The sequence below is a fragment of the Ursus maritimus genome, unplaced genomic scaffold (genome assembly GCF_017311325.1).
Source record: "Ursus maritimus isolate PB19 unplaced genomic scaffold, ASM1731132v1 scaffold_5, whole genome shotgun sequence".
Taxonomy (NCBI): Eukaryota; Metazoa; Chordata; class Mammalia; order Carnivora; family Ursidae; genus Ursus; species Ursus maritimus.
In genome coordinates this window covers 57,403,959-57,427,267 of record NW_024426663.1, presented here as the reverse complement: position 1 = coordinate 57,427,267, position 23,309 = coordinate 57,403,959, and the positions used below count along the sequence as shown (strand labels likewise).

The window sequence follows — 23,309 nt, the reverse complement described above, 5'->3', positions numbered from 1 at the left end:
AAGGGACATTCTTTGACTCCACCCCCATTCCTGCCCCGTCCCCAGTGGTGAGCAGGGCTAGAGAGCCATCCCCTGGGAGCACGGTCGCAAATAGTGCCTTCTCACCCCTGACTTGCACATTCATATTTAAAGCTTTGCCTGGATCGTGCACTAAGAGGAACTTCTCAGGCTCTTCCCAAGTGGCTGCTACAATCACTTTTCCCCCCGTCTTCTTCCCTGTAGGACAGTGGGCTTCTCCTATGTCAGAGCCCAAGCCTGCCTTCTTCTTGATGGGGTATCAGCCTATTTGTCTTAAGTAGTTAAAGATCTTTCCTGGCTCTTTGTGTCCCCCATATGGGCCCTGCCTTTTGCTCATACTTCAAATGCATACTGGACACTTTCTGTGTGCAGGCAGTATGGGGATAGCAAGGCATCAGTAGTAAACAAAGCAAATCCAGTCCCTGCCCCCGGGGGCCTCCCGGCTACATTCCCAGCACAGGCAACCTCTGTGTCTCCCTGGTAGAGCATCCTTCCCTTACCCCCAGCTTGGCCAGGGACTGGTGGAGCTTGTTGGAAGGGCCCCTTCCCCACATGGGTAAGCTGGCCACCTGGAAAGGCTGGAGCACTCCTCCTTCTGTCCACTCAGCCCCTTGAGCTTCTGAGGGAACCCTTCCTGATAGTCAAATCCAGTCTCTGCCCAGCCTGAGAACTTCCTCGCTCAGGGTACCAGCATGGTGATGCCAGCTCACAAGGCTGGCCTGGGCCCAGCCTAGGGATGTGACTCAGGGCCTTCGTTACTCCCGAGAACGTGCTCCTTCCTTCCTTTCTTCTGGCTGACATTTTCTCTGGAGTCCCTGCCTGAGAAAGGTCCAGGCAAGAGCTTTAGAGTGGGAATAATCTGGAGTACAGTCTCAGCCTAACCACCTGCTCTACTGTGACCAAGGTGCAGCACTTCGCCTCCCTGAGCCTTGCTGTCCTCATCTGAAAAATGGCCAAAGCACCTCCTGGCAGGGCTGTTGTGAAGATCACCCCTGTGGCACTGAGCAGAGTCGTGAGTGAGCCGTTCCTATCCTGATGAACACATGCTTGTATGTTGCGAGTGGCCTGTGACTTGTCTGACGTCCCAGGGCTTGCCTTGGAAAGAGCAGAGCTAAAAGGACCTGGGCTGTTACCCTACATCAGAGGCTCCTTCCCTGCCCATGGTTGCCTCGTCAGTGGTGAGAGAGCCAGCCCCTAGCTGCTTGGTGGCCATGAAGCTGGGATCCCGATTCTCACCTGACTGCCTGCCCAGCTGGTGCATTTCAGATGTATGTCTGATGCAGTGTGACCGGGTTTCCCAATCAGAGCTCGGCTGCTTTTAGACCAGCTGGTGAACTGTCAGAGAATAAACATGCGTTGTGATAAGCTGCTAAATTGTTGTAACTTGTTACAGCAGCACTAGGACACTAATACAGGAGGTCAGCTTTCTCCATCTGTAAAATGGGGACAGTATCCAGGTCGCATGGCATTTGTGGGATTCCGTGAGATAAATTCTGTAAGAGACCCAGTATTTCCCCAGGAATGCAATTGTCGCACACTGAATTCCAGCCCCTGTTCTAACAGTGGCACTGGAGGTGTGCACTGTGCTGCTGGCCCCTGTGGCAGCCTCCTCAAGTGCTCAGCATGGCTGGGAGACCATTGCTCCATGGTTTTGAGGCTCTTCTGTGATTTGGGATTGACTCCAGGGTTGAGTTTCCTCATGCACAGTTTGCTTGAATGATTTGGGCACTTGAGTTTTTCTGTGGATCTTGATCCTTCTTGGAGACTCAGCCTGTGGCCTCAGTCCCAGAGGCAGCCCTGTCAGCACTGGGGCCAGCAGAGAGAGCATTCACCCCCATATCAGCCTTAAATGGGGGAAGAGAAGGAGGCCTGTGCCCACGTCACCTCGCCTACGTTCTTGTCCTGGTTGGGGTACCCCACCCCTAGGTAGAGCTCTGTAGGTCTGCTCAACCATCAAAGCCCACTTCTCCTCTCACTGCGCCTTCCCCCTTGTCTTTACCTCCAAACAGTTAAATACTGTGTTTTCCCTCAACCAGCTCACACTTTCTGCCCCCCGAGTCTGTTTTTCCCCATGGTACTTGTCATCATCAGACATAGATATTTGCTTGGGAATTACCTTTTATTGACTTTTTTTTTTTCATCCCTACTTAGTTCTAAGTTCCATGAGGCTGGGAAGTTGGTTTCCTCTACTGCTGAATTTCCTGAGTGTGGAAGAGTGGCTGTTGGAAACCAGGCGTTCAATCATGCTGGTTGAATAAGTCAACCACTACATTTCTTTGATTATGAACATAACACTTATAAAACATACAATACCATTTACCTATCGTGGCTGAGAGAGGGCTGCAGATTTCCCGTGGCCATCTGGGTCTCTAACCTGTCATGTTCTCAGCTACGCTGTTAACCATGGCGATTAGTTCGGGGGTGGACTGGGCAGGGAGAATGTTGAATTTTTTTTTATTCAGCAAATTTATTCTCATATTAGTGGTGAACTTAAAATTATTTTTAAATGATGTAAGTTGAAAATAATGAAAGTAACCCCTGTCTGTCATAGGAAAGTTGGAAATGAAACGCCATTCGGTGTAGAAAAATATCACCCATGATTTTCACCTCTGAGACATCACTTTTTTTAAAAAAAAGATTTTATTTATTTATTTGACAGAGAGAGAGAGAGAGACAGCCAGTGAGAGAGGGAACACAAGCAGGGGGAGTGGGAGAGGAAGAAGCAGGCTCCCAGCAGAGGAGCCTGATGTGGGGCTCGATCCCAGAACGCTGGGATCACGCCCTGAGCCGAAGGCAAACGCTTAACGACTGAGCCACCCAGGCGCCCCTGAGACCATCACTTTTATGATGTGTGTTCTGCCAGGGTCTTTGCTACTCGTCTCCACACTGAGCTTAGGCTGTTAGTGTGACTTGTTAGTCTGTGCCGTAGGTCTTAGTCCTCACCGGACCCTGGGTTCTTGGGGGGGGGGGCAGGATCCAGTCATTTCTCCTGTGGTTCTCAGAGATCCTTCTTACCAGGCTCAGGGAGGTGCCCTGGAACTTTTGTGAGCTTCGTCAGACGCTCTGTGGCTATCTACTGATGCCCCTGGTCACCAAAACCAGCCTCCAGCAGAGGACCACATGTCTTCCCCTCTAGCCCCCCAGTTAGCCGGTGCAAAGGGGACACGTGCTCAGCATGGGGACAAGAGGGAAATAGGAGACAGCCCTGCCATAGGGAGGGAGCCCACATAAACCCAAAGTAAACAGACAGAGATGACACCATTGCAACATTTAAACTCAGACCTGAGAGATAAGCAAGAGCTGAAGGAAGAGCCTTCTGGGGGGAGGATGAGCCGGATGGAGAGATCAGCAGGGAGGGGGAGGGAGTAAGTGAGGTCAAGGACTGGGAGATGTGCCACGTGGTGGGCACAGGGGGCAGGGGCATGGAGGAGAGGACACGCAGGGGTGAGAGGCAGGCTCGGTGCCTATGCAGGCCTCTTTTTTTTTTTTTTTTAAGATTTTATTTATTTATTTGTCAGAGATAGAGACAGCCAGCAAGAGAGGGAACACAAGCGGGGGAGTGGGAGAGGAAGAAGCAGGCTCATAGCAGAGGAGCCTGATGTGGGGCTCGATCTCATAACGCCGGGATCACGCCCTGAGCCGAAGGCAGACGCTTAACCGCTGTGCCACCCAGGCGCCCCATATGCAGGCCTCTTTGACGCTGGTGGAGAGTGTGGGGTTTTCTCTGAGTCTCTTGGGAAGCCACCAGTGAGCTGTAAGTAGCAGTGATGCGATTTACTGTCGTCAGGAAAGATCAGTGTGGCTGTTGCGTAGACGCAGGCCAAGGAGTGAGAGGGAAGCAGGAGGCCAGTGGGGAAACCAGCCCATCATCCAGCTGAGAGATGGAGGGGTTGTGGAGCCACGAAGGGCAGGTCACTCAGAGTGATGGGTAGCAGACAGGGCAGAGCCCCGGAGTAGTGTTTGTACTCGAGAGGCAGGGATCACATGTCTCCCAACAAGCATCGTTTTTGAACCACAAATGGACTTTTGTTCTTCTCTCAGACCAAGAGGACTTCTGCCGCACTCAGCAAGGCACGAATGGGACATTGAAGGAGGCAGTGTGGGCAGAGGACAGAGCACCAGCCTGGCGGGGACAGAGACCCAGCCCTCCCTACTGGCTGGGTCCCTTTGGGCAGGGCCCTCCCCTTTCTGGGCCTCGGTGCCACAAGCCTTGCGTCTGTGGGCAGTGGGGCTGTGAATCGTCTCGGCCTGGGCCCTCACCTCCTTGCGTCTCTCCGCAGACTCGCCTGCAGGCCGGCGTCGGTTATGGCAACACCCTGAGCTGCATCCGCACAGTGTACAGGAGGGAGAGCGTAAGTGCCTCTGGGATGGGGGCTGGGGCCGTCCGCCTCAGGGCCTCCGGCAGATAGCTTGCAGCCCACCTGGGGCCAAAGCACCGTGGCCATAGCCCTGACACCCGCCCGTCGGGCCGGAGCCCTGTTCATTTCCCATCATATTTGGCTCAGTTTTGCCTCCTCCGTCCTCGGCTCACATCACACCTCAAGTACTGTGTGTCACCTAACTTAACCCTGCCATCTTGTGCGCTGTTATTGGGGGAAAACTGGTCTTGTGGAACCTCTCTGGAGAGATTCTGAGCAATTTAGAATCACAGAGTGGAAAATTCCTGCAGAAACAGGGTGACCTGTCAGTTTTCACAGCCAAAGGAGAGGCCGGTAAACCATGGACTCGCAGGCTTCCGTTCGTCCGGGGGTGGCAGGAGCCCGGGCTTGGGATTCCAGATGCCCAGAGCTGGCTTGTCCCTCAGGTTGCTGGAAACCAAGGGACCCAAGGTTTTCCTTTTCAAAGAGGCAAACCTGAATAATATTTTGTGGAAGATGTGTCAGTTGCCCTTCTTAAGAATCACCATATTTTCAGAAGACTTTCTAAGGCCCTGCTTTGGGGAACTTAAAATACATTTTCTAATTAACGATGAAATGACTTGACAATTTAAAGAAATGGTCGATGGCAGCCCTGGGCTTTCCCTCGAGTGCCTGGAAGTGTGGCCCCAGTGTTGACCCCGTCCACAGCCTGTATCCTGGCAAGTGCCCCGTGGCTCAGGAGCCTCCTGCCTGCACTGTGACTTTTTCCTCAGAGGCATGTTTTATGTCAGGGTGTTGCTCGAACTCTCTTGCTGGGCTGCTTTACAATGGACTGCAAACTTGGTTCAAGCTGTTCGGGGTGATGTGTGATTCCCCAGTTCCCTGAGATGTGGCCATTAACTCCCCTTTTAGGCACACACTCTCCACAGTGCCTGCCAGCCACAGTCCCAACCCCGGGGCATTTTGTGGGGACTGCAGGCGTTTCTTGGAGACACGGCACCTCAGGGCTAAGTGATGTCCCCACTTTATCTGAGGGAGCTTGTTTAGGAAGAAGAACCTGAGGTGGGGGGTGTGTGTGTGCATGTGTGTATGCATGCACGTGTGTGTGAACGTGGGTGCATGTGTGTTTGTGACGTGTCCTGTCCCCGGCAAATAGGGTGCACACACCCAGGTCAGGATTAGCAGGTTTGTGTGCGTCCTGGAGTTGGTACAACAGCTTCCTGGTACTTTTTCATTTTTGGCACGGGGCTGAAAGTGAGTGCTGCCCTGACTCCTTCCAAGGGCCTGTGGAATATTCCAGATTTCAGAGGAGTGTTTGCGATATTCCCCAAGCGTGCAGTGTGGAAAGGACCCTCTCCTCTCAGCCTCCAGCACCCTCTGCTGTGGTCTCTGCTTATGTGCAGAAGAAGCCTCTTGGGGCTGACCTTCTGGGAGCTCCCCTCCCCTTAGACCCTTGCCACACACTTAGCACATTGAATTTGGTCACCTGTCAGTTTATCTGTCCCCCCTCCCCTCTCCTGCGCCCAGAGTGCCGGCTCAATGAGGGCAGCAAGTATTTCGTTCTCAGAGTTGTCCCCATGGCCTGGCACATGGCAAGTGCCTTAGAGAACACTTTTGTTTGAGTGGCAAATGAGGAGGGTATGTGGGGTCCTCGGCAAACCCACTACCCACGAGGGCTCCATGCAGCCTCATATCTTTCCAGCCCAGGAACACTGCCACTCTGGCGGCAGATATGGGTTCCAGGCCCAGGACACCCCGACTCAGGAAATGAAACTGCCTACAGAAGTGGGTTCCTCCCCCAGGCCAGAATATGCCCTGCCTAGGAATAGAGGGCAACTCCTCACCCACCTGGTCCCTCCCATCACATCAGTATCCTTTTTTTATTCTTCTTGCTGACATAATGATTTATTTTTCCCATGGTGTCACCTCACCAGCCTGCAGGCTCCAAGAGGGCAGGTCTGTGCTTAGGGCTGTGCATGGAGCCTGGTGCCTGGCCTGCAGACAGCCCTGGGCGCTCATGCTCCTTCCCCCTGGTTTTCCCACAGGTGTTCGGCTTCTTCAAGGGCATGTCCTTTCCCCTTGCGAGCATCGCTGTCTACAACTCGGTGGTGTTTGGGGTCTTCAGTAACACGCAGAGGTTCCTCAGCCAGCACCACGGCAGGGAGTCCGAGGCCAGCCGGTCCCGCACCCTGTCTGACCTTCTCCTGGCCAGCATGGTGGCCGGCGTGGTCTCTGTCGGGCTGGGGGCGCCCGTGGACCTCATCAAGATTCGGCTGCAGATGCAAACACAGCCATTTCGGGAAGGTAAGAGTAGGGACGGGGCCTGGTGTCTGGGCACCTGTGACCCTTTCCTGGTCTGCCAGATCAGGGATGTGGTTGCTAATATCCTTTTCGTTGAGCAGAGCATCTGCGTTGTCATGTAAGAGTCTGCAGTTAGCGTCTTGATCTCTAGTAGTAACTGTCAGTAATTACTACGCTGTGCCGGGCACCTGCGTACAGCTCTGTGTACGTTCTCTTAATGGATCTTCCTAACAATTCTGTAAGGCAGGTGCTATTACTGTTTCCATCTACAGAGGAGAAAGCTGAGGCTCCCAGAGGTAAAGACACTTAGACAGGGCCACACAGGTAATGAATGACTGGTGGGTGAGGTCTAGCGACATCATTTGCAGGGTCCAGCACAGAAGGAAAACGGGGGATTCCTTGTTCAAAAATTATTAAGATGTTTAGAAGAACAACCCAGAGCATTAAATCAGGCAGGCCTGGGGCCCTGAGGGACTCACAGGTATCAAAGCCACACCTGTCCCCAACACCAGGGAGTGCCGCCAGGAGGCTTCACCCCTGCACCACCTGTGGCAGGGGGTGAGGGGTCGCTCCTCTTCCTTTCCTGGACGTTCTGGTTCAAGCTTCATTTCTCGGTGTGCTAGACAGCCCTCCTGCACCACATGCTGAGTCTGTTACTTCTCCCTCCTGAGAAAGGAGTGTCGGTGTCTTTGCTGTGCTTTGGATAAAGGAGGGTGGAAAGAATGGGAAGGCATTTGCTGTGCAGAGTAGCAAGTGCCAGCTCTTGAGGAGGGATGAGTTGGGGTCTTAGACAGATTTCAATACATCCAGGTTTGGTTCTTGGTTCTGCTGTCACTCTGTCTCCTCTGGCAAGATATTGCTCCTGCCTGGGCCACCGTCTCCTTTCTACATGATGGAAGGGCTGGATCTGTGGTCCTTCCTGATAGCCCAAATATCTGATCTGGGCTGAGAGCTCTCCTGGATAAGACCTCTCTCGCTGGCAGCCTTCTCAATGGCCTGGCATGTAAGCCCTCTGCCCACAGAGGCTGGGCTCAGCTGGGCTCCACAGCCAAAGCCCTGATAGAGCCCTTGGGAGCATTGCTGCCCAGCAGCTCTCCTGCCTCCAGCCCCGGTGCCTTGATTCAGACTGCACATCTTGCCCAGCCGAGGAGGGATCCAGGACGAGACTGCACATCCCCTGAGCATGATGCTGGTATCCTCACTGGGGCCCGTGGAGAGGGACTGGCTGGGACCGGCTGCCCTAACAAGTTGGGTCATGCCTGGGGGATGCTCAGTGCCCCAAGGCCCCTGATAACTGTCAGCATGTGGGGTGATACAGGATGACAGCAGGCCTGCTTATCCTCAGGGTTGCAGCATACCCTCGTTGGGGCCACTCAGAGATATACAGGGCAAGGGGGTCCCACCTCCATCTCCCTGACATGCCGAGCCATGTCTTGGTACAGTTTCGTTTCATCAAAGGGTGGCACCTCACAGAAATGTTTGAAGCTTGCTGATCGGGTCCTGTCCCAGGGACAAAAGCAAACGTGTTGGGGAATGAAGGGCATCGTGAGCAGATTGAGAACCAGGAGGCCTGGCCCCCAGGCTGGCATTGGGCTCTAGCCCTCTCTCTCGGAAAAGCTTTTGTCAGTCTCAGGTGCAGAGGAAATCTCTCTGTAAGTCTTCAAACTTTTTGGGTCCAGGTGTTAGAAGAATTACCAGTGACGGGTCTCCTCTGCTCCTGGGGGCAGACCTGCTTCCTTCACAACCTGGTACTTTGACCCTGGAAGGGGAGGAAGAAGGGCAAGGTATGCATTTATATATTGGGCGAGGTGAGGCCCAGCCAGCCCAGACACCAAGGGAGCTGTTTCTCAGAAAATGTCTTCCTTAGAAACACCTGGGACATTTGGAGGCAAATGAATTGATTCCATCCTCTGTTCTGTCCTCCTTCACCCCTCCCTTCTCTACAGAGGGTGCTAGAATGGTAACTAACTTGGCAGACCAAGGCCTGAAATCCAGGGGATCCTGAGGCTAGGCTGGAAGCCTCTGGAGCTTGAAGGAAGGATGAGAGGCAGTCAAGGAATGGGCAGACCCAAGAAGGGTCCCAAGGCTGGGTGTGGGTTCGCACCATCAACAGTTGCTAAAGCCGCCAAGCCACCACCGTATGCTTGATACCGTGTGTGCGTCACTCCCTTAATACCCACCGCAGTGCTATAAGGTCCGTAGGGCTGCTAGCCCTGTTCATTTACCCACCATGCTACATATGCACCTGCTGTGTGCTAGGCACAGAGCTAGGTGCTAGGGAGGTAGTGGTGAGCAAAAGTCTACATCCTATCCCTCCTGTAGTGCTCTTTCCAGCAGACAGGAATTTGGCCACTCCAAATGTGGTGGGGGAGGGAGCAGGACAGGCTGGGGATCAGGAAGGGCTTTGGGGCAGGTCATAGGAGGGTAGAGGGATCATTGGCGATCAGGGCTGTGCACCTGGTCAGGGCCGCACTGAGGGGTACCCCTGCCTGCTCACCAGGGCTGTGAGAGCCTGAGGTGTAACTCTCCCAGGTTAGGGTTCTCCCCAGCTGCCCTCCAGACCCTTCTGGGGCCTTGTCTGCTGGATAAGCTCTCTGAGCAGTGAGAACATGGGGTCCAGCGTGCTCTGCCTGACCTTTCCACCATAGGAGGCATAAACAGTGTCTGAGGAGGGTGAGTTCCTGCCCTGCTCCGGTATGGGTGGGACAGTGTCCGTGGCTTTAGGTTGTCAGCTCATCGTAGTGCCAGAAGGAAACTTGTTCTCTTTAGTCGATCCCTTGAGGCAGCAACAGAAAATGAACATGTGTTTATTCTGTCCTTTCCAGTGTGCCAGGAAACTGGCCTTGGTTGAACCCAGGGAAGGCTCTCAATAAGAAGCCAAGGGAGGTTCCTGGAGGCCAGGGTTTCTCAACCCTGCAAAGTTCTAAGTCATTTGCACTGGGAGCTTAGCTGGCAGTACAGAGACAAAGACAGTTTACCTGAGCAAGTGCAGGGAGGGTAGAAACCAAGATTGGAGGGTCCACCTGAGCTGTGCTCCTCAAGCCTCTGATCTGGGCAGAGCCAGGTCACAGCAGTGGGGGCAGAGCAGCCAGTGTTCACCAAGCCCTTATCCTGCACCAGGCATGATGCTAAGAGTTCTGCAAGCGTTTAATCTTTCCAGCAGCCCAATTCCTAGACATTAACAAAGGGGAGCCCGAGGCATCCGCAGCTTCTGTAGCTGGCCTCAGGTCACTCCCCTGGTGGGAGGTGGAGCCAGGACGCAGCCCCACACATTCTGACTCGGGGCCCACTGATGCTGTTTCTGTTTCTGCCCTGGGATTTTGTAGAAGCTGAGACTACGGCAGCTTTGATAATACCTGGGCCTTTGCAAAAACTCATCACAAATCCAGCTTCAAACTTGAGGGGGGAGGTGGGCTGGGAGCATGTCTCCAAAATAACATTGTTCAAGTAATTGGCACTGCTCATGGATTCCCAGGGACGGGTCTGAACTCTGTGGCTTTGGGCAGCCCCTCTCTGCCTTGCCCACTGTTTCTCACCTCCCACCCCAGCTGCTTGGGGGAAGGTCTTTGGTGGCTGGGCAGGGTCACTACCGGGGCTGGGGCAGGACAGGCAGGCAGTGGGTTGCCAGGCAGTGCTTTTGGCGAGGAATCTCCCCAGGAAGGGAGGAAGGATGTGGTTTTCTTTTACTTGTCCCTCAAATATCCTCTAGGCCAGAGACAGAAACCTCAAAGACTCACTGGGACCAGGGAGGTAACATGAGTGAGCAGAGGTGCCTGGATAATGTACCCTCTTCCATTTATCTTGATACCCACAGCCCTGCTAACCCATATTTCATTTTTCACCTTTTGACTGAAATGTGGACACAGAACGTGTTTCACTTTCCCTCTCACTCTGCTGTTACCAAAGCAGTGGCTCCAGCATGGGTCCGCTCTGGTGCTGGGAAGGTAGTAGGGAGTGGTGGGGACTGTGGCAAGCCAAGCCCACATCCTGTCCGAGGTGGCTTCGACTCCATTCCAGGTCACAGTTTCCACATGGCCTGGATTGGAAACTGTCAGATAATTTAATTAAGAACAAAAGCAGACACAAACCACACCATGAAGCCCAAAGCAGTGCGTGGCCCAGGTAGTGTGGGGCTAGTGCCAGCTGCAAGCCTGTGGTCTCGGTCCTGGGTCAGGCCTGCTCTGCGGGGTGACTGTGCTGAAATGGGCATGTCCAGGCAGGCTTCATCCAGACTGTGGGATTGTCTGTGGTTTGTGGCTTTACCCCAGAACGGCCCGACCGCTTCCTGAGTGGAGACGATGGGCCGTATGGGACGGCCCCCATATACTGAAGCTGGGGGCGGGAGGCCCCTGGCATCTCTCCTCTGGGACATGTGACAGGTAGGATGGAGGCCACATCGAGGTAAGACGTCAGCTTAACTGAAGGCTTGCAAATATAAAGCCAGTGAGCTCATCCTGATGATCTATTAGTGGTGACCTGTCGTTGAAAATGTACACAGGATAGAACATTCAGTGTGGAGGGAGAAAATGTCCATCCACCCAAATCCAGTCACTGTTAATACATGCATGTGGTTCCTTTTCCTTGTCTAAATACATAGATTAAATATGTTAAGAAGTTGTACTCATACAGTTTCATATCCTCTTTTTAACTCAGTATTATAACATTTTCCATGTTCTGAAAATGGCATTTAAAATTATTAACAATAGACGACTAATTTTAAAATAGACGAGCGGTATTCCATCACTGTGACAGGGATGATGGAGTGTGGCAAAAATTCAGTTTCTGGAGTTAGACTGCCTGCTTCTAATCCTCCCTCCACCACAGCCCAGGAACTCGATAACTCTTGTAAAGCCTCCGTTGACTCGCCTGCAGAGCATACGTAACCACGGTAGCTACTTCATAACCGGGATGGAACAGGATGACGGATGGCACGTGACAACCTGAGCATCATGCCTGGTGCACCGAACACCTACAATAAACGTTCGCTGTAATACTGCACTCAGGTCACCATCTTCCTAGTCACGGACATTGACGTTGTTGCTGGTTCGTCCTCTTTTACACACAGTGATGTGATCAGGAAATCTGTCCCTACGGAGTTGCTTTCCTGTAGGGTTATTTCCCTAAATGTGTGGGCTCTTTGCTTCATGAATGAGTCAAAGGGTCTGGTCATTTTTACGATTCTTGGCACATACTGTGAAATTGTTACACAGAAGAGTGTTTTTACCACATTCCACCTGCAGTTGCTGAAGTTGGGAGGGAAGTTCCATTTGGGCCTGACTAGGGTTGCATACCAAGCAGCGGTTAGCCCTCGTGAAAACTGTTGCAACTTCGCGGAGGTTTACTCCTGGCGCCCCTGCCGCTTGGCAGCCAGGAGAGGCTGGCCTGGGTTCAGTTGGCTGCGGCCTGCACTGTAAGGCACCGGTGAAGAAACCCTCCCTCTGGAAGTCATCCTCACCCTTTGTGCTTGCATGAGTCTCTCTGGGTGCCCCGCTGGGCCAGAACTGGAATCCAGGGCTATGGTCCCAGAGGCCAGCAGTCCCTCCGCTGCCCTGGGCCAAGTCACATCCTGGAGGCCAGTGGCCAGTGACACTCACTTGTCCTCAGTCTGGGAGCTTTCAGGTCTGTGTTTTCATTGAGAGCCTAATTAACATGCAAATCACAAAGGCCTCAACACCCCGGGAGGGCAGAGTTTGGGGACTGGAGGAGGACTCAGTGTTAACTCTGTGCTGACCATTCTGTGATTGCCCGAGGCCCCACTGGAGGCAGAGGGCTAAGTGTTGACACCTGTTGGGACTCACTCTCTGGCATTTCCTGAGCTCTTGCTCGGATCCCAGCAGAGTCGATAAATTAGAGCTGTCAGACATCGGGGAGCACACCATCTGGGGGAGAATCAGACACGTAGCAGAAGGAGAAGGGCCCGTGGAAGGCTCTGGAACCTCAGAGTCTGGCTCGGCAGGTCAGGAAGACTCCAGAGAGGAAGTGGCCATTGATGGGGTGTTGGCATACTGGCTGGGCTTTGGAGGTGGGCCCATGGGAATGGAGAGCCCTATAGGCACAGCGTCGGAGTTCTAACTGCAATGCAGGGAGGGGAAGGCGCAGAGGGAGTTAGGAAGAGCTTGGATTTCTCAGCTGAGGGTGGGCTAAGGTGCTGTTCAGCAGGCAGTGAGGCATCTTGGACAGCAGAGTGACCTGAGCAGAACTGCGTGGGAGGAAAGTGGATCCGGCCTTCAGGAGAGGTGGCAGGGGTCAGGGAAGAAGAGGTGGGCAGGCTGATTTGGGGGTGCTGCCGTAGACCAGGTGAGAAATGGGAGCAGGGGCCGCAGGGCCTTGGGCTTTGGGAATGGAGTGGAGTGGCCGACTGGAGGCTTCTGAGGTGGAGAATCAGTGGGCTAAGCAGGAGAGAGGGAAGTGTCTGAAATGACCCAGGACTTCACAGTTGGGTGACTGTGAGGAAGGAGCGCCCCCCACAGGGAACGAAGTGGCAGGCGAAGTGTGTGAGGCAGCAGTTGGTGTGGGCAGGTGATCCATTCATGCTTACGGTCACTGGCTGTTTCGGAGGCCGGCAGGAGGGCAGGCTTGAGTGAGAACATGCTGAGTCCCGCTCGGTTCGTGTGCGAGGTACCGCAGCTGGAACGTCAGGGCTGGAGGAGGAGTCGGGGTGTGACAGAGACGTGACAGCTGAGGCCATGAGTTAGGTGCAGATGCCAAGGTGAGCTGCAGAAGGGCAGAGGTGGAGATGAAGGGGAAGGCTCCGTGAAGGAGCTCAGGGAGGAGGAGCTCCAGCAGCATCAGCGGTTGTGGTCAGCCTATGGTAGGAGACCACCCCATGCACGCTGTGCTAACACACACCTGCATTAAGTCATCACAGCACCTGGGTAAAAGAGGTGCCATCATTCTCTTTATCTTACAGATGGGGAAACTGAGGCTCAGGTTGGGTGACATGTCCGTGCTCCCTCAGGTGTGACATGCTGCAACAGGGCATGGCCCCGGGCCGTCCACATCCACTGCGCCGGGAGGCAGAGTCCTGGGAAACTCCTGTCACCAAAGTAGGCAAAAGGGAATCAAGAGGGAAGGATGGCTGAAGTGGGAGGTGACACTAGGGACAGAGACCAAGGGCTGGGGAAGGAAAAAACCTTCCATTTCGGGGTTGGGAGAGGAGAACAAAATAGACAATTCAGAGAGAATTTTGAGAACAACAGGAAGGAGGTTGAGGGAGTCCTCACCGCAAGGCCTGGCTCTACCGTGTTCAAGATTACCTGAACAGAATGAAGGCGACAGAGTGTGGCCAGAATTTGAGGAGAAGAAGGTCCTAATTTCTAAGCATGCCTAGGCGAGATCAATAGGGCTGGATTGGTAACATCAGAGAGGGCCAGCCACATGAGGGGTGGACGTGGGCGGACGAGATCATCCACCACACACCAGAACACAGAGCCCGTCTGAACCCAAGGATCTACATGATGACAAGATGGGGTGAAACCATTTCTCTGATTTTTATGAATCTTCGGCAATGTCTGGCTGGGAAGGTCGCCAACTCTGCTTCAGAGGCCCTGACTACATCAGTTTGTCTCTTTGGCAGCATAGTTTTATTGCTACCATAAAGATGTGTGTCTGCCAAGAAAAACACTCTTCTCCAGGCAGGTTGGCCTGGGGGAGGAGCAGCCTTCTGAGACAGCAGATTTTTCAAGACTTTCCCATTGCAGGACGAGAATAACCGATGCTAAGCTCCCTGAATGTTGCTCCATTTAGCTCTGAAGAAGAGAGCCTATGTGGGAGGACAGGAGGAATCCCTGGAGCATGATAAGAGACTGGAGACAAGCCAGGACCATACAGTCTGAGCCTTCTTGTCAAGTAGGCTATGGGCTGCCAATAGGAAGTGAGGGCTGGAGCCATAGCAGCCCAAAAGTGAAGGGAGGAAATTTGTGAAGAGGCCAGGCATTTAGCCATTCCTACACTGTTGTGGGGTTACATACACAGGTGACAAACCCATTTGGTCTTTAAATCAACTGATGAGGGCAAGTATTGTCCTGAGTTGGGGCCTCGACGCTAGTACTGGTAGTTGTTGGCCCTGCGTGGGCATCCACAACCTCCCACAGGAGTTTTGGTTGCAGGCCGCCGCTGCCTGAGGTTGGCAGTCCCAGCACTTCCAGAATCCGGAGTCATATCAGAATAGGGGTAATAAAAATAGGAATGACTATTTGCCTCAAGTAAAGTACATTTGCCAACATTGTCACTCAATTTTCACAAAAGCCAAAAGAGGTGGCAGGCTATTTATTCTTCCCCTTTTGCAAGTGGTGCAGGAAACCGAGGGCCAGTGTGCTGGAGTCTCTTGCACAGGTCGTACAGTAAATAGCAACCGAGCAGCAAAGCAAATCCCAGCTGCTTCGGATCCAGGGCTCTTTCTGCTAAACCATCTGCCTATGATGATCCCTTCAGATCATAAGGAAACTGCTGGATTGTTTGGAAGCAGGAGCTGGGCAAGAGCTTCCCATTCAGTAATTTTCTGAGAAAGTGAACTGAGCAGTTGGACCAACCTACTCAAACCCAAATCACAGTGCTTCCATGGCATTTTGGAATAGTGCAATAGCTGGGACCATGATTTGGGAGTTGCTTTTAGTATCTGCAGCCTCTGGCACAAGGACCAGACAGGACCAGGCTGGGAAGAATGCCAAGCACGGGAGGGAACCTTTGGGAGGCCCGAGTCCTGAGAGTTGCCTTGTCAGATGCTCAAGTGTTTATTGAATGGATGTTGAGGCACATATGGGACATGGTGTCAGGCACAAGGTCCCAGTGCTCTGGGAGAAGCCACAGTGTGTTACTCATGTCATCAGGAAACTCATCGCATGGATTAGGGTAAAGCAACATGCTCAGAGCCAACAGCACCCAGAACAGACCTTATAATAGGGGGTAGAGCCTCTGGCCTGGGCTAGCATGGGGTGGGGGCTATCCCAGCTTCTCCTAAGAATACCTTTTAAATACGTTAAATGGGGTCCGACCCATAGAATAGCAGCTGTACATTAAGTGTCTGTGGATTAAGAAACCACATGCGATAAGAAGTTACTTTGGATAATTAGTACATTTAAGTAAATTTTTGTTGTGTTCCCCCACAATAGCACCTACACATAGGAGAAGAATGGTTGCACATGTACGTGAGGTATTTTAGGAGTCCTGTGAATCTATAATGCTTACCAGTTTGTGGGTCCCTTGAAATAAGTCCATGCTTCCAACTTCAATTTGTGAGTCCACTGGCCTAGAAGTATTTAGGCACAAAAAACGTGGTAACCCTGCACATCCCTGACTGGGCACCCACAGGACTTCATCTGTGGATGGCTTAGTTATTAAGAATTTTCTGTAGAAAGTAACCTGTTGAGAAATAATGTTGTGTTTTCATCCCACACCTGACTATACATACACAGGAGAGGTCTCATGGCACTTTCCCTTCCAGGAAGTGGCCAGGCCTTTGTGTTTCTGGGGGCTGACCAGACATTGTGTTTCAGCTGACTTTCCTGTTTCCACAGTTATGGCCCATTGAAGAAATTGAACAGCAATACCTGAGAAAGGAAAGAGATGAAATTTTTTCATGTTTGTATGTGGGAAGGGCCCAGCAGTATGCTGTGGCTATACCCCTGACTTCTGAGAGGCAAATCTGTGGGGACCCAGCCTGCCTCTAGGCTGGTTCAGCCCCTCTGAAGTGGGAGAACTCCCAAGAGGTGGCTGCGTGGGTACCTGTTAGGACTGGCCAAACCTGGACACTCCTACCCCCTGCAGAGGCACCTGCCTTCAGAGGGACCTCCTGGCCCAGGCAGGGGCCAGTGAGCAAGACCCCTTACACTGGTGCAGAGCAGTGAAGTCAAACAGCCACATCATGTAGTCTAAGGAATGATGGTCCCCAGCTACCCTACCTTCTGTAGCACGGACCAGGTAGGCCAGCTGGTCGAGGTGAGGGAGCTTGGAGAAGAGGGGTTTTTTAGAACTGTATAGGCTCTCCTCTGCTCCTGGATGAATATTAGGAGCGGGATAGGGGCCAGTTTCATTGACTTTGAGCATCTTGCCTGTCCTGATCTAGGGGGTTTGAACTGGTCTTAACCGAATTTGGGAAAACAAAGAAAACCACAGGCATCCTGAGTGTTTCAGATTTTTAATACATACGTATCATAGTAAAAGGTAATAGGGTCTTCATTTAGAGTACAGAAAAAATGGTGTCAATAGCAAAAACTCATGATAAAAAATGATCAAAATTTTATTCATAATTGAATCCTCACTTTAGAACAAAAAATTCTAATTAGAGAAACTAAATACATTTTGTCCCAGAAGAAAATATGCCCAGTGTGAATCTCTACATGCACGTGTACACCACCAACCCAAGCCCTGAAAGTTCAGCAACAACAGGCTGAGAGCTGGTGTTTCCCTGTGAGCAGCGTACTCACCCAGCGCCTCACCCCCTTCCTTGGGTTCCTTGCACAAACAACATGCAGGTACCCGGATTTCAGTTGTGTCTATTTCCAAAAGCTGCTTGCCGGCAACCTCCCAAGTCCATTTTTAAAGGTCATCAAAGTTTGTTTTAAACAGCTGGAGTTACCAAGAACTCTGATTCAGCTCATTTCTAAGTAGACCTGCCAAGCCACGCCTCCATAGGCCCTCTCTCCCAAACCCCTCCTCCCCCAGCCACGTTTCCTAAGCTGTATCTGCCTGGGCCACGCCTCTAGGTCCGTCTCCCAAACCCTTCTCCCGGGGCAGTGCTTCTCAGGCCACGCCTCCTAAGCTGTGCTTCCCTGGCCACGCCTCTCAAGCCACGCCCCCGACCCTGTCTCCCAAGCCCCAGCTCCCTCGGCCACGCCTCCCCGGGCAATGCCTCACAAAGCTGCCTCCCCGGGGCCAGCCTCTGAGCATCTCTTGGTTGGAGCAACTGGTAAGAGTTGCTGCTGTTTTCTGCTTTGTGGTCCCATTTGAATCGTCCATGCCACTATTGCTAATGCAGATGGACCCGTAACAACCATCGACTGGTTGACAGATTTGCTTCTTGAGTGACATATCATTGATGGCACAGAGTTCTTATACCTGGAAAAGCAAGCAAGAGAGGGTAGGTAGGCTTGGAATCTTCACTGTGTCTTAGTGGGCTGTGACCAAAATAGGATGCTTCAAGTATAAGACGTCATTTTTTCAGTAGGGTGTGGTGACCCAGGTGTGTGCAGTTGTCAGAACTCATCAACTGCACACCTACAAGCTACACCTTTTACTGAATGTAAATTATATCTAAATTAAAAAGGAAACGAGCAAAAACTAGGATAGGCCAGAGAAGAAGAGACTTATCTCTTGAGAAGAGAGATGAGAACAGGGAGGAAGGCCAGCCCAGAATGCATCATCTCAATGTGATAACAAGGAAACACGAAACAAACCCCAAACGAGGAAGGTTTTATTCGTAAGAAGGGAGGCAGCATACTCATAAAAAATGTTGGTGTCATTAAAAACAAAGAAAAGCTGTAGAAATGCTTCAGATTAAAGGAAACTAGGGCCACCTGGCTGGCTCAGTCGGTGGAGTGTGTGACTCTTGATCTTGGGGTCGCGAGTTCCAGCCCCACATCAGGTGTGGAGCTTACTAAATACAAAAATAAAAGAAGCTGAAGAATCATGACAACTAAAGGCAGTAACTGGCTAGACTAGATCCTGCACTAGGGAGGGGAGGAATCAAGTGATAATTTGAGTAATGGCAGTATATTAGGTAAAGGTATTGTCAATATCGATTATGACAGTTAGGGCATAGCAAGGCAGTATCCCTATTCTTAGGCAACACTTACTGAAGCATTTAGGAGTAAAGGAACCATTTGGTATCTAACCCTTAAATGGTTCAGAGAATGATGTTATGTATGTATGTGTGAAAAAAAATATGCATGTGTGTGCAGAAGAACTTCCTTATTGCTTACCTTGGGAAAAAAAGGTAAAAAAAAAAAAAAGCACAAGTTTGGGTCTTGTTGACAAGGCTGGTTCAAAGTTTGTGAAATGTTTTTCCAACATTGGCACCTCCAAACAAGGAAGGTTTTTATCAGATACTTTCCTATCAGTAACTCCTGAAAGTCACATCATACCCATAGCTCACTGGGTATGACCCCTTGATTCCAGGTCAGGTCACTGTTACTTGGGGGTGAACACAGCCCAGGCAAAGTTAATGCACTGGGACAGGGGCATCTGTTCCGTGAGAAGGGAGGGGAGAGAGAAAGAGTGCACACAAGCCATAAAACAAATGAGGTAAAATGTTAACAATAGGTGACTGTGGGGAAAGGATATGTAAGGGTGCTCTTTGTGTAATTTTTCTTTTTTGCCCTTTTTTGCAAATTGAAATTATTTCCAAATAGTGTGTGTGTGTGTGTATGTGCACATGCTGTAACACTGGTGATGAGGGAGCTAGCAGGATTTCCAGGAGCTTTGTGTCCTGAAGACACTGGCTGCCGGTTAGATTCATGTCACTGTTCCAGAGGATGGCAGTCCCCATGGCAATTATATTGCTTTAATAGTTATAAATGGACAATTCTCAAGCGATAAAAACTAGATTGCTTATGTAACAAACCTGGGAGAATATGAGAGAAGTTCCTTATTACTTATCCTGGGAAGAAAAGGAAAAAAAAGGACAGGTTTTTTGTTGACGAGGCATGTTGGGGGTTAGGCGAGTGTTTTTTCAGCATCTATACCTCTACACAAGCAGAATATTATCAGGACACTGTACTTCAATCAGTAACTTCTGAGAGCCACATCGTACCCATACTTGATTCATAGAAACCTTGACTCCTGGGTCAGGTCACTGTTACTTGGACATGAGCATGACCCAGGTAAAGTTTAGATGTTGCAACAATTACGTCTATTCTGTCTCATCCCAGAATTTCTCAGGATGACCCTGGCAGCATCCTAGTGGATTTGGGAAAGGAAGGGGTGTGCAGTGATATCTCAGTGGGCTTTCAGAGATCTTTCTCTGAGCTCAGAGGGCCCTTTGTCCCCAGAAGTGGCCACCACCCTTGCTCTCTTCGTGGGAGATCTGCTGTGAAAGTGAGTGGGACTCAGCCTCCTGCCCACACTGTAGGTGGCTGAATGCACAAGGCAATGATTAGTCTCTTTCCCCCACACAAAAAGAAAATACAGGATTCATTTGGTCAAGCACACTTCCCAGGCAAATAGAAAGCTCCCCCTCTACCGCACCTCCTTCTGGAGTGAGCGAAAGGACAGGTTGCACTTGACTCTCAGATCTTCGGTTTGGACTATGGAATCAGGAAGCTGAATCTTTGCTCCTAACCTTTCATCTGATAAAGGTGGGACTGTTTGGGGAACTTGGAAATTCAACTGTTCAGTAATGAAAGTTACCGCTTCTTTGTCAGCGGGTGCAAAACCAAAGTGAGATGCCACATACAGGAAACTAAACCCAGGTGGTAACAAAGGTGTGTGTCACAGGCAACCTTCGTTCTGTTTCCTGGTCATACCATGTTAGTTCTTCAAGAATGGAATGTTGAGAATAGGAGTCCACTGCATCTGTCCTGGGACTGGGAGGCCTCCCTGGTCATGAGTCAATGCTGAGCTAAAGGGTCCACAGCTGGGGAGATCAGCATCAGAGAAAGAGAGGGGAGCCTGGTGGAAAGATTGAGAGGAAGAGACAGCGTTTGCTGGCTACATACAGCCCTAGAAGAAGCTATGGACATCATAAGCCATGATCTGCCAGCAGATACCCCAGAGGTAGACAAGGAGACAGCAGCCCTGTGTCCCTGGTCTTTGTGTGGCCGGTGGTATCAGGGCTGCCCCACAGCTATTTCAGGGCACAGCCTGGCCAAGCCTGGAGGGACAGCACGTCTGGCCCTGCAGCCCATGTATCCTCCTGATTCATGCTGGTCAGGTCAGTCTCAGTAATAATCTGTGGATAACTTATTCTCCTCCTACAGTGTTCCTCGCACTGTGCTCAGCACTTTAGAGGTATTATCTTAGGTATACTCACCTGTTCTTTTCTTTTTCCTTTAAAATTTTTTCAGCTTTATTAAGAAATGATTGGCATATAACGTCATGTAAGTTTAAGGTATACAACTTGATTATTTCATATGCATGTGTATTGTGAAGTGGTTACCAGCGTAAGGTTAGTTAACACCTTCATCATATTCTGTAGTTACCGTGTGTGTGTGTGTGTGTGTGTGTGTGTGTAGAGAACTTTTAAGATCTACTTTCTTAGCAACTTTGTATACAATAAATAGTGGCCTATTCTCTTTTTAATGTTAAGGAACCAAAGGCTGAAAAAGGTGGCCTACCAAGATCGAAAAGTTTTTAAGTAGTGGGTTCTCTGGATTTGGAACCAGAATGGTCCGGGTCCAAATCTCATATGTTTTTTTACCACACTATGCACAAGTGTACACACACACACACACACACACACACACAGAGTCCAATGCTTTTGCAACCTCTGCTTCAGGAAAGAGTTTGGTATGGCTTGTTCATCTTTGATCTTGGGCAGTCTGCCATCAGTGCTGCTTACAAAGACATAGTGATGGTTGACCAGAAAGCACTGAGGCACCTGGTGCTTTATCCCCCGGCAGGCCTTGTCTCCAGTCTGGCTGCACAGCTGGCTGCGCGTGTTGGCCTTCCCATTGGGACTTGAGAATCTTGGTTCAAGCTGCTAAGGTCAGAAGTTTTGGTAAAAAGCAGTAGGCCACGTGAGTGGAAGTTGTCAAGGGGCCGGGCTGGCTCCAGTGCTGGAGATAGGCCAGTCTCTTGCCCCCTGGGTGACTTGCCATCCTCTCCTCCCTGTCTTTGCAGCCACCCTTGGTTTGAAACCCGGGGCAGTGGCTCTGGGGAAGCAGCCAGTCTACCAGGGGCCTGTGCATTGCATCGCAACCATCGTGCGGACCGAGGGCCTGGCAGGGATGTACCGGGGCGTGAGTGCCATGCTGCTGAGGGATGTCCCGGGCTACTGCCTCTACTTCATCCCCTATGTGTTCCTGAATGAGTGGATCACACCTGAGGCCTGCACAGGCCCCAGCCCCTGTGCCGTGTGGCTGGCCGGCGGCATGGCAGGTAAGGACAGCCATACCGACCCCTGTCCCTGGGCTGACCCCTGTAGTGGGATGGCTGGGGAGCCTACTGTGCCCTTCTCAGCCCAGGGAAGGGCATGATTCATCCAGCCACTCATCCAACAGTTCTTTGTTCAGCACCTCCTATGTGCCAGACCTGGCCAGACAGAGGAGAGGCTGGGAATGGGAATGGTCTTCCTCTTTTTCGCCTCTCCTTCCCTCTGGACCTGTGGGAACAGCAAGTTCCTATTCGGGATTGTTGAACCTTCAGTCAGAAGATGTATTCTGACCATTTCTTCTGTGTCAGGTATTACTGAGCTGTGAAAAGGAAATCTGTTATTGGGGTTCACCTTTTTTGAATGTTGACACAGCAAACCTCTCTAATGTGAGCATTGCATTAACTCTGTAAGGGAGGAATCAGTCTCCCCATTTTTCAGATGAGAAAACTGAGATTCAGAGAGATTAAGTGACCAACCCAGGGGCACACAGCTAATGAAGACAGTATAGCAGGGACTCTGCGGTCAGCAAGATCCCAGTTCAAATCATCACTTACTCATTTGGTGACCATGCACTGGTTACTTAATCCTTCATACTTCAGAAACCATGCAGCATCCCCACTTCATTTAGGGTAAAAATCAGTGTTCTTACAGTGGTTTTCAGTCTCTTTATGATCCAGCTGCCTGTTACCCTGCTGCATTCTTTTTCTGCTCCTCTCCCCTTGTTTGCTCTGCTCCAGCCAGACTGGTCTCCTCGCTGCACCCTTACCATGCCTGGCTTCTTCCCACCACAGGGCTTTTGCACTCGCTGTGCCTGCTGCCTGGATTTAGCAATATGTAGGTCATCAGGGACTGTGAGAGGACCCATTTTGGTGAAGAGAAGGGTGTGAACACCCAACAGAAGTGGGATCAGGAGAGAATGGGGTGAGGGAAATTGGACAGTCCAAGGACCCACGATATGTCGAAAGGGTTTGACTGTGCTGTGATGGGGAAGAGAGGTATGTAGCTATAGCGAGAGCAGGGTAGGGAAGTCAATAGAGGGTTGCTTTTTAAGAAAGCTGATAACACAGTATGTGTGATGCTGATGGGAAAGATCTTCTAGAGAGGAGAAACTTGTCACTCCTCCACTTCTTCCTGCTCCTCCTTCTCCTCCTCCTCATTAGCTATGCTTGAAACTCAGCAAGCACATAACGAAGCCCATATCTTAGCCACCGAACACCAGTGTCTGCCCTCTGCCCCCATGTATCTGAGGCCTGGCCTGTGCCAGTTCCTAGTAAGCACTTAGTAAGCACTTGCTGGCCAAGAGGACAAACAAGGCCCCGTCCATTCTCGATTCTGATGAGAGCAGGTATGAGTGGCCTGGTAGGCAGACCACATTTTGTAATACCCTTGCCCTTGGGCTGAGGAACAGGGGAGGATGTCAGGGCAGTACCTGGACAGACTCCAGGGCAAGCAACCCCATTATCCTGGCAGGAGGCAAGAGGGAAGGGAGGTGTAGAGGGTTCCCAGAGGATCAAGGGCAGGAGGCCACAGGGGCTGGATGCTGGGTTGGGCAGAGGGTCCAGAACAGGCTAAGGCCTCTTTTGGGAATCTCTAGGCAGCAATTA

At 51.4% G+C, this 23,309-nt stretch overlaps 1 protein-coding gene across 1 annotated transcript in view; it reads left to right on the top strand.

Moving 5' to 3' along the window:
* The window catches only part of SLC25A48 (solute carrier family 25 member 48), a 40,923-nt gene that overhangs the window by 5,777 nt on the left and 11,837 nt on the right, over positions 1 to 23,309 (top strand). Inside the window, exons 3-5 of the mRNA XM_040622704.1 lie at positions 4,299 to 4,370; positions 6,422 to 6,680; positions 21,453 to 21,710. Coding sequence (XP_040478638.1) covers positions 4,299 to 4,370; positions 6,422 to 6,680; positions 21,453 to 21,710 — 589 coding nt within the window. The remainder of the gene's footprint in view (positions 1 to 4,298; positions 4,371 to 6,421; positions 6,681 to 21,452; positions 21,711 to 23,309) is intronic.